This window comes from Syzygium oleosum, unplaced genomic scaffold (genome assembly GCF_021117445.2).
Source record: "Syzygium oleosum isolate NSW1041296 unplaced genomic scaffold, Sole_v2.1 Sole_v2.12, whole genome shotgun sequence".
NCBI classification, from domain to species: domain Eukaryota; kingdom Viridiplantae; phylum Streptophyta; class Magnoliopsida; order Myrtales; family Myrtaceae; genus Syzygium; species Syzygium oleosum.
In genome coordinates this window covers 7,595,137-7,607,020 of record NW_026607496.1, presented here as the reverse complement: position 1 = coordinate 7,607,020, position 11,884 = coordinate 7,595,137, and the positions used below count along the sequence as shown (strand labels likewise).

At 35.1% G+C, this 11,884-nt stretch overlaps 1 protein-coding gene across 1 annotated transcript; it reads left to right on the top strand.

The window, feature by feature from the left end:
* Positions 1–3,743: 3,743 nt before the first annotated feature.
* Positions 3,744–7,454, top strand: LOC115672313 (protein SODIUM POTASSIUM ROOT DEFECTIVE 3-like). Its single transcript, XM_030594096.2, has 3 exons — positions 3,744–4,547; positions 5,163–5,238; positions 7,256–7,454. The coding sequence occupies exons 1-3, from the start codon at positions 3,891–3,893 to the stop codon at positions 7,387–7,389; spliced, it is 867 nt and encodes a 288-aa protein (XP_030449956.1). The 5' UTR covers positions 3,744–3,890; the 3' UTR covers positions 7,390–7,454.
* The last annotated feature ends 4,430 nt before the right edge of the window (positions 7,455–11,884 follow it).

The following is an 11,884-nucleotide window of genomic DNA, read 5'->3' as shown; positions in this document are numbered from 1 at the left end:
GGTACTCTCCGATCGCACCCTTCATTCCCTGTACCAGTAGAGCCCATGCTTGTTGGCAAAGACTTGGATTTGATTAGTTCATGATCCTTGAATGATCTTCCATGTACCTTCGAGTAGTCGGCTTTCTACACTCGTGCCTCCATATTATCTAAATAAATTAAAAAAAAAAAAGGCTTCCGTGTCTCATCAAATGCATCCGCAGTACAAATTTTTGGGGGGGCCAGAATACGTTTCCCACGGACAAAAATAATTGCTCTGAATATCTCAAATCATGTGTCTCCTTACAGACTTTAAAGAGTAGGGCTCTGCACCTGCATGCACATGCAACCTGTATCCTCTTCTCTGTACGTTCATGTACAGGTGGGGTCTGTGACTCTGTTTGCTATTTACTTCTGTGTAACGTTCTATAAAATGTTTCACTGAATAGTGAATTCAGACAACAAAAGTGGTCCCAATGCCCTTGGGGCTCAGGTTAATGTTTCTACAACTACCTAGTGGTGAGCATGATTGAGATTGGGCCAGTTCAGCTCCTAACCCATGGATTAATCCGCACAGTATTGATCCCCAATTTTTAAGACGGGGGACCCGACCCTGTTGAGCTTGAGACTGAAGATTGGAGCAACCTGTGAGTTCGGTCCGGTTTCAAAGGCAACTCGGGACCAACCGATTCTTTTTATTTTTATTATTATTATTTTTTGTATTCCTTGAAAGGACAAACGTATTCTTTAAAATGACATATAAATCAACAATCCGATCTTGAGCAACCAAACGGTGAACACCGGTACAAATCAAACTGAAATCTAAGATAAGATAAGGCAACGATAGAAATCTTCACTTGCCAAAAGTAACAAACCATAGAAAATGAACACGTAAAATAAAATAAATAATAAAAAAGTTTAACATAAAACATGAATTATAGAACTTCATATCTTATTCATTCATAAAAGACTACTTCAAATTTTCAACACTTGAAAACTAAACAAACAACAAGTATAGTTAATACTTAACGATAGTTTTAAATTGAAATTACTATTGGTGCAATTGATAGAACATCTCACCACTTATTTGTCATCCTCATTCCTTCAAGTGAAACTAATGTGGCATAGCCATCGCAATAACCATATCAATAACTCATAATTGCCTCGTCATCCAGGACCATCGAATTCACTAAACTCAAAAGAAAACCACTAAAACCTTAAGTCTAACTTATCCGAAATATGGAGAGACATCTCCCACCGCCAATCACAACCAAGCGAAACACTCCATTCCAACAAAGCTAAGCCCTTCATCTACAATGCATCGTAACAGATGAATCAGCAAAAAAAAAAAAAACAAATAGAGATGAAATAATGAAAAGAATTTGGGACACACCAGTCGCAGTGAAGATACAACTGATCTGATCACCAAAGGTAGCAGAGTGAAAGGGAGGGGAAGAAAATCGATCGTTGAGTTCAAATGAATAGAGAGAAGATGAAGAGACTGCTCTTGAAGAGATGAAAATGGAAGATATCATCGATAATCATAGATTGAAGAAGAGAGTGAGATTGTGAGAGAGGGAAACGGCGAAAGAAGAGGAGAGGCACTTGTAATATATATCCAAGGTTTGGACACAACAAAGAAGAAGATCCGGGTTGGACCAACCTTTTAAGCATTAGGATCAGGGATCAATCCGTACAGTACAGGTTCTAATGGCCCTAGGATGAAAGATCGATCCAGTCCCTCTAGAAACCGGACCATGAATGGCCAGATTGGGCCATTCTTAGCCGTAGTAGACCGAAGCTGTTATAGCAATTGAACGTTAACCTTGCATAGACCGAGTCGATGTAATTATCTCTCCCTCTACACAAGTCACGATTCCATGTGTCGGGAATCGTTGATTGTGACCTCTCTGAGCTGCTCGCTATTTCTTTTGAAAATTTTTCTAACGTTGTTCTCTGTCCCAAATTTACCAATGTTTCTGCTGACAATCTTGTTTTCTTGTTAACGTCTCTATTAAAAAAATAAGAAAAAAAGAAGCAATTCTATATTAAGTGCCAATTCGAGTACTAGTTGCTGTATTCATAACCCACAAGTTGGTAAACAGGAAATAGGTTAAGATTGGTATGGCGACAAGAATGGTCCAGAAAATCTTGAATACTTACATCATTATTGTAAGATTAGGGATTAGGGACTTAACTGAGATATACTTACAAGCAGAAAATGCGACTCGTCCTTTCTGATGTAAAACTGAGTCTAGTTAATTCTTCTTGATAAAAAGTAAGATCGGCGACGCCGATCATAGATCGAATGACCATGTAAAAATTTTTCCTCTAAAATCCAACATAAGGCTTTCCGGTTTCAGTTCCACGAGGGAGATAATGTGCATTGTATAACTTGTATAAATTGCACTTCTTTATCACTGCAATGTGCAGCGAAATGGAATAGTTTATGATCGGCACTCAGAGATGAATTTTGAAAATATTCACCTGTTGAATAAGATAAAATAAATAAATTCAAGTACGGTTCCTTTACTGAGCAGAATCAGCAAATTTGATCTTATACATTAAGTATTAGAGACTCGATCACCTAGTCCCAGCGTAGTCAATATTTAATCTTTTTAGGAAGTAAATTTTATTTGGTGCAAAACAAAGGTCCACTAAAATAAAGTTATCAGTGCGAGAAATGTATCATATTCCATCCATCCATCCCTAAACTTATGAACCCAAGTTTCAAGGTTTATCGGAGAAATTGTCCAAAAAATTCTAAAAATATTGTATGACGGCCAATTTAGCCTTAAATCTTTGGATAATTTGCTAGTGAAGTCCTTCCAGCTAATTTTGGCCGATAATTCCCGACGTGGCTCTCTGGTCAACGTCGGCCATTCTTCGTGGCATGATCGGCATTAACATATACGATTTTCTTTTTTTTTTTGAAAATTTCTAAAATTCTCTTTTTTTTTCCTTCATCGGAATTTCGGCTGGCTAAGGAAAATAAGAAAAAAAAAGAAAAAAAATTCAGTTCGTGACTCTAGCTCGACTTTCTCGAGTTCGTGAACTTGATTTGACATTTCAAAAAGCTCAAGCTTGAGTTCGAATCAATAAATTAATGAATCATATTCTAAATTGGAATTAAGCTCAAACTAAAGCCAATACGAGAGTGGGCACGAGCTCGAATTCTAAAGGAAAACTTGGAAAATCATATATTCGATTTGGTTTGTGAATTACTCAGAGTTAAAGGTATTGTCAAGCTTATAGACAAGTCCAAATATCCGTCCCTAAAAATCTCAACTTAAGTAAAGTATTTTCAAGCTTATGGTGCGTTTGTTCAGGAGAAAGTGAATAATTTGAAAAATATTTTTTTAAAAATGATCGCTTGTACCGCTTGAAATAATTAGTGAACCAAAAACATTTTCATCGTCCACAAAAATATTTAGACATAAATTGTCGTCGATAATGAAAATATTCTCATTGACTAATTATTTCAAGTGATACAAATGATCATTCTTAAGAAAATATTTTCTAAATTATTTATTTTTCGCGAGACAAATCAAATCTTAGTCTCGACTTGCTTAAGTACTTGAGTTACGTGAACACGGATGCGATTCGAGTCTGGTCAGATGGACCTTGGTCACCTAATAATTCCCTCCACATGCAAGGAAAAAATCTTGCCTGCTCGGGGTGCACGTGAGCTTAAAATATGTACCGTTGGATGAGGTTGGACTGACGTGGACCGCACCTAATATAAAGGGTGGATGTGCAGTCGGGCTCGGTCCGCTAGGAGCATGCAAGTATTATCTCCTGTGCAAGGGGGGTAACCCACAACCTGGCCAAGCTTTAAAAGCAGAAATAGACAACGCTTCCTTCTCTATCCGAACACCAGCCTCCTCCTCAATCATCACCATCCTATCCAGCATGAAACGAATAGACATCTCGTGTGCATCCCAAGCCTCAACGGCCATATGCTCGAGCATGGTGAACAAGGCCAGTCCTTCATCTTCATCATCCACCATGCATTATCCGGGCGACCGAGCCATCGACCGCCACAATCCCATCATCCGAGACGCGAGGCGGTCCGTCCGGTCGGCCCTCCCCATCACTCCCCCTTGCAGCTCTTCTCACTGCCCTCCCATCAGCCCCATCCCATACCACCAACTTCACCAGAAAACCGAACCGAACTCTCTCTCCCCTTCAAAATCAAGCGCTGGCGACCCGGACAAGAACCGGTCAAGGACTGACCAAACGAAGAGCAAGAACAAGAAGAAGAAGAGGGGTGCGCATAGCATTTTGACCAGGAGCTTCTCTAGCAAGACGGAGACTGCGTCGGCTGCGAGGAAGAGCGTCAGCCCCGAGCCCAAGCTCGGCGACTCTAGAACAACTCCTCCTGGGTCGACCCGGTATCTCTTGGGAGGCACCGGTTCTTTCGACAGGCTATCAGATCGCGACCCGGCTTCTGCACCTGCTCCGGCTCAGGCTTGGAGCAACAATAGTCAAGATCATCATCATCAAATTGTTGCTTCCAAGCCCACTTCGTCTTCTTTGTCATCTCGCTTTACATCCGCTTCGAACCAGGTAAGAGTTTCTTCTGTTGGTTCACTTGCTTGTGAGTATACTACTCCAAATCGATAGGCTTTGGTCAGTAATTACATTTACATCATTTTAGTAAGAGCAATGTTTATGTCTGCCGGTGGAAAACCTTTTTAAGAAATTATCTATTTGCAAGATCTAATTTCATAAATATATTTCAACAGGATAGAAAATATATGTTCAAATATCCAATTCGGTTTGTAAATTCGTGTTTGGTTTCATCGCAGGCCACTGTATGTTTATCTAGGTCTTGTCAACAAGTCCTTCGATGGCACTTGTTAACCATGCTCAATTATGCATACTTCAATTTTCAAAAGAGTTGACACTCGAAAATTATTAGTGCTCGCAGCACTCTTCAGAAAGTTCATTTATTTAAAATGCTAATTAAAAACTGATTTACTTTCAATTCACGTAATTCTTGAGTCCGTTGAAATTCACATGTCACTGCGTTGCTAATTTCAATTTTTTTTTTGGTAAGGTTGCTAATTTCAATTTTATGTACAATAATCTCAAGAATATTTCTTTTATGGGCTACATCGACAATTTCTTTTTGTAAAGAAAACTACATTGTTCTCGTTATTTAAAGATGTCGTCGCACAGGTGGTCGTCTTGAGGGTATCGCTGCACTGCAAAGGCTGCGAAGGGAAAGTGAGAAAACACTTATCAAGAATGGAAGGTATGTATTGCCATTTCTTGGTCAGGCCATTTTTTTTTCTCTTCTTTTTTATTTATCTATTTTATATTGGGTTAATACCACGAAAAACCCTAAACTGGTACACTTGTGACAGATTTACCCCAAACTATTTTTTTGACCATAAAAAACCCCAAACTGGTACATCTGTGACAATTTTACCCCGAACTATTTTTTTGACCACCAAAAACCCCAAACTGGTACACCTGTGACAATTTTACCCCGAACTATTTTTTTGACCATCAAAAATCCCAAACTGGTACACCTGTGACAATTTTACCCCGAACTAATTTTTTAATATTATTTTTTTTATTTTTCGAATTTTTTTAGTTTTTCTTTTCTTTTCTTTTTCCTTTCCTTTTCTTTTTTGTTTCCTTCATCTTCATTGGACCAACAATGGATTGTTATATTGTAATTGATACAACAATAACGTGACACGTAACATAAATGCTACATTTTGACCCAAAAAAAAACATAAACGCTAAATGAAAGACTTTCTTTTATATGCATGAATTTTCATGACAACCACTTTTTTCTACATTTAAATGTCTCATGTTTTATTTATTATATATTTCAAGTGATCATATTGATTTATGAATCGTCATGCACATATAATATCTCTCATCTTATATATAAAATATACTAATTTTGTAAATTAATCTGTTAAATTAAATTGGCAAGCAAGACGTATATAAATTGTTGATTAGCTGTACTCCAAGCTTAGGTAACAAGCCTACGTTGGACCCCATCAGTTTGCCTATCCACTTGCACCCAAAAATAAGAAAGACACGACAACAATATAATGCCTTTTTCGCGAGACATTTAAATGTAGAAAAAAGTGGTTGGCATGAAAATTCATGCATATAAAAGAAAGTCTTTCATTTAGCGTTTATGTTTTTTTTTTTGGGTCAAAATGTAGCATTTATGTTACGTGTCACGTTATTGTGGTATCAATTACAGTATAACAATCCATTGTTGGTCCAATGAAGATGAAGGAAAGAAAAAAAGAAAAGGAAAGGAAAAAGAAAAGAAAAGAAAAACTAAAAAAATTCGAAAAATAAAAAAATTATATTAAAAAATTAGTTCGGGTAAAATTGTCACAATGTCGGTTGGGGTTTTTGGTGGTCAAAAAATAGTTCGGGTAAAATTGTCACAGGTGTACTGTTTGGGGTTTTTAGTGGTCAAAAAATAGTTCGGGTAAAATTGTCATAGATGTACCAGTTTGGGGTTTTTTATGGTCAAAAAAATAGTTTGGGGTAAATCTGTCACAAGTGTACCAGTTCAGGGTTTTTCGTGGTATTAACTCTTTTATATTTTGTGTTTCTTTTCTTTTCTTTTTTTCAGGTACAACTTTTTATAATGGTATCAGTTTCACCACAATCCAAAAATTCCTGAGCAGCCAAAATCAATTTCTCAATTATAAAGCCTTTCACGAAATAGTGAAAGTCACGTGAAATTCTACTTAAAATACATGGATAAATGCATTAGGTGTCGTAAAACTTGTCATGAAAGTGTAATTGAGTCCTATAAATTTGAAAAAGTGTGATCAAGTCACAAAACTTGTCACGAAAGTGCAATTGAGTTCTAAAACTTTCAAAAAGTACGATCAAGTCCTAAAACTTGTCAAATTGATCCAATTAAGTCATTCCGTTGGTTGCATTTTTGAAAGTTTTAAAACTCGATTATACTTTCGTGATAAGTTTTGGAACTTCATTGGACTATTTAAAAGTTTTATGACTCGATTACACTTTCGTAACGGTTTTAGGACTTAACTGCACTTTCGTAACAAGTTTTAGGACTTGATTATACTTTTTTAAAGTTTTAAGACTCGATTGTACTATCATGATAAGTTTTAGGGCTTTCAGTGCACTTATTCTAAAATACAAGTCTTAACATATGTTTTTACTCGGTGATCTATCCATAATCAGTTCTGCATGAGGTATTTTTGCACAGTTCGAATATTTTTGTGGCTAACAAAACCCTAGAAAATTAAAAATTGCAGGCGTGACGTCATTCAACATAGACTCTGCAGCTAAGAAGGTGACCGTTGAGGGGGACATAACACCGGTGGGTGTCCTGGCCAGCGTCTCGAAAGTGAAGAATGCTCAATTTTGGACATCCTCATCGACGCAATAGCTTTCGATTTTCATTAATCTTTCACAAAGCCTGCCGTGGAACAATCTTTTATCTCCTTGTAATAGGATTAGCTAGCAAATGGTGTATATTTTGGTTTTTCTTTAAATTTCTTTAACTTTTCTTTATTTTTTTTTTGGTTGAAGAAAATAATGGGGTTGAGCAGTTCATGGAATTTCTGTTTTTTGTGTGTGCGCGCGCGTGTTTATTAAGAATCTCTGTTGCTTTGGAAGATGGGAGTCTTTTGATTCTTTTTCGGCTATATTCTCGGATGCTATTTTGTTGTCATTTGTTTTTTTTTCCTTCTAATTCACGAGAAAAAGGCATGCTATTAAATTATGATTTTCCTACCAGGAAAAGTGAACGTCAAGCCTATTCTTCTGGATAACCCAAGCATGGTTGTGCTACAATTTACGTAGCCACGCCTTCGTTCTTCCCAAAAATGGATCTTTCCGTAATCAGCACAATGTCTAATATTCCCTACGTGTAATTTTGCTTTGGGAAGTTGCAAGAAATTAGGTTTGATTATTGGCTCAAGGCCATGGAGTGTTTAAAAGAACGAAAATCTTTGACCCGGTTCCACTAGTGTGTCGACTTAAAAGCTATTGCATGGCCTATGGAACATGTATACTGATATTATCTGAAACATTAATTATATGCATTTTTGTTTTGGGAAGTGGCAAGATGTAGAGACCTCTGATTATGGGCACAAGGCATCAATTATATCATCTCGAACTCGCCTTCTGTAGAATTCATGCATTGTAAATCCAACGTGAAGTATTTTGTTCATTTGCCATGTATTGATGCCTGAATTTGACTAACGGCGAGCTAGAGACTTGATTGTGGGATTTTGAAATTTTAAGTCCTCAATTGACCAATAACCATATCCTTAAAGTTCTCAAATAACCAACGACCTAAAGCTTAAATTCTATTTCTGCACTCATCCCAAAGTTATTGCATAGTCTAAAGGCCATGTAAACCAACATTGACACCCAAAGTTTTGGGCAAAGGCCATTTTCACGTATTTTCAATTGGAACTAGTTTAAATTGTTTTGGGCATTTGGGCCGATATTTCTTAATATTTATTGCCCCCCCTCTCCCACCACTCCCCCCCTCCAAAAAAAAAAAAAAACTAAAAACAGAATAAATAGTCTCAGGTCAATTATATATGTATTTTTGTGCCAACATGTCAACCATGTCTTAATTATGTATTTTTAGCTAGGACAATTCAAGAAAATATTCTTTTAAATTACAAATCACTATGATTGATGCCGTATGGCTGATGAGCTGCACTCGTAAATGTTTTGAAATCTTTAGTTGGATTTTCTTTGTTTTGGAATCTCACAACCGTTACAAGCTAACATACTAGGTTTGGTAGTGCACGCGAGAAGTAGTTCGTTTGCACACCCAAGTTGTGGAATCGTCAGTACTATTTAATGCTTTCTTACTGCTCTTTCACTTGCGTCAAACTCGATTTCTTTTCCTATTTAAACCCAGCAGTCTAGAGCAACAATATAACATTACTACCTTGTTTAGAAAAAAAATGCACTATGTTTAACATGGCAACTCCATTATGTAGTCACTAATATTACTACCTGGTTTAGAAAATCTAGTACAAATTGTTGAGAAAACCTCCTATATATTTTGAAGATGACAAAACTATCCATAGTTAATATTGGACTTGACAAATGCGATAAGTGTTTATGTTTTAAGTAATATTCATGCTGAAAGTATTCTCTATGATTGAAAGACCTGCATGAACAAGTTTAATGAACATTCCTATTGACTTGAAAAGGCAAGGTTTTATGTCTACATAATCTAAATTACTATTGTTGCTAAATTATTTTGGTAAGAACAGTTGATCATATCCAAGAAGCCAGAAGCAAGTGAATTGCGTGAATATTAGCAAGTGAACTGCTTGAATATTAGCAATACCACTTAATGAATATCAGTTAAATTTCCGAATGAATATCATCAAGGGTTTCATATGATTATCAACAATGCAAATGTTGGATATTAACAGGAAGAAGCTGGATATCAGCAAGGCAAATCCTAAATATTGTCATAATATATACTTGAATGTCAACAGAAAGCCAAATATCACCGGAGGAATGCGATGATTGAATTTTAGCAAAACACTTGTTCTACCCGCGACGACAATCTTGTCACGAACTTCAAGACTATTATTTGAGATATTTAACTTCATAACTTTACATCTTGTGATCTAGTATGAATCCCCACTTTAGAAGGTATTGATTGACTTTCTATCTTCATATTATCTTTGCGGAAATATTTAATAACACAACACATCTTGATAGATTGATAATCATCCTGAAGGCAAAATTCTTTCTATAATTGAAGAACTACAAAATTGTTTAAGTTTTCAAACGATCAATTCACTCCCTTTAGGTTGTATTGTTAGCCCTAAGATAGCTAAAGAAATTATGGAGCAATTGCTTATTCACATTCCACATATGTTTATACAATTTTTTTATTGGGTGGCGCTATTTCCACCCCCTAAATAACCTAAACCACTCGATTTACACTTAAAAGATAAAACCGTCCTTAATAATTTAATTGCAATTTAAAGTGATGTCCCATTCATTCTTTTTTTCTATTTTTTCTTTTTCTATATAGAATCTAGTTTACCATGATTAAGCATTTCACATATTTTTTTTTTCTAGAGTATTAAATAAAAGTCTATTCTTAGATATACTTACATATTCCGTGTAAAATTATCTCGCTAATAGTAAACAAAAAAGATATTCTTTCATATAATAAAAAACTAAAAACTCTCTGCTTCATTATTAATCTTATAACAACTTATCTATTATTTATCTCAAAAGCTTACTTTCTTAGTAAACTTTTTATTTTTTAACTTCATTAGGTTAAATTATATATCAAGTATATTTATGTACTATATTAAATATTATCTTTTTTTCTTACTAAAGTGACGAGATACTTTTATACAGAGCATGTAATACGTTAGAAGAATATCTAGGTATACTAAAAAATTGTGCACAATAAGGCATCTTCATATTTTTTCGTAAACATTTCATTGATGATATTAATTTTTGCCAATCCAAAATAATTATGTTTTAACTGGCATTTTCAAAAGGTATTCCTTATTTTATGCAATGTTTTGATTTAAGTAAATTTCATCTTCCAAAATTTCACATTGGAGAATGTAACTCCGATTTTATTTAGGAAAATCTTCAAAGAGAGTTTCTTTTGCTTCATTTGATCATCCCATTATTTGTGTTTGTGTGTGCATGTGTGTGTGTGTATATATATATACACACACACAATATTTTCTGAAAAATTTCCTGATGAAATCAGAGACAAAAATCAATTACAGAGATTCCTTGGAAGTCTGAATTACATTATTGAATTTTTCCCCCGTATAAATATAATTTGCAAACCACTCCACCAAAGGCTCAAGAAAGATCCTCCCCGTGGACTCAGGTTCACACTGATATTGTGAAACAAATCAAACGAACTGTCAAGGAAATTCCTTGCCTACATCTTGCTGATTCTTTTGCTTTTAAAATTGTTGAAACTGATGCTTCTGACATTGGTTATGGAGGAATTCTTAAACAATCCAAACACGATAAAGAACAGATTGTTCAATTTGTCTCAAAACATTGGAATGATTGTCAAAAGAATTACTCTACTATTAAAAAAGAAATTCTTGATATTGTCCTTTCCCCAATTAGCGGGAATGGCTGGTAAGATGTAGGCAAGGAATTTCCTTGACAGTTCGTTTGATTTGTTTCACAATATCAGTGTGAACTTGAGTCCACGAGGGAGGATATTTTCTTCTTATATATATACACACACAACAAAAGTTAAAACATATAAAAAAGTCAATGTTTTAAAAATTGTCTATGTTAAATTTTTTCTAGACTCTACTTAAAAACTTATCCATAAAGTTTCCCAATAAGGTAAAAAAGAACTAGTTTTCTTGGAAATTTCATTTTTCAACAAAACTACTTTTTGTGGAAGTAATATCTAACAATAAAAAAACATAATGCCCTTAATAAACATGGGAAACCTTCCATAAACAAAAATTTAACATGTAAAATTCATAATTAAGGTAAGCAGATCCTACATAGATATAGATAAACTAAAAACGGAAAGTCAATTAATTTGGGACCACCACTTTAATTTGCAATTGAATAATTGAGGGCAATATTATCTTTTTGGTGAAAATTGTGTGGATTTTGTCAAATAGGGATGGAAATAGCACCGCCCTTTTTTTATGGTGTAACATTATCTTTAATTAACTTTTTTTATTTGTCGATTCAACATTTTCGCAATAAAGTGGCTTTACTTAATCTTTCAATATCAATTTTTGGCATACACACAAGGGCTGTGGCGTTTGCACATTTGCTATTATCCTTAAAGCAAAGATAAACGTGTTTTTTAAATATCAAAAGCTGCAACTTAAATGAAGAAACAATGAAAAGAGGGGAAGAGAGATGTGTGATTAATAGGT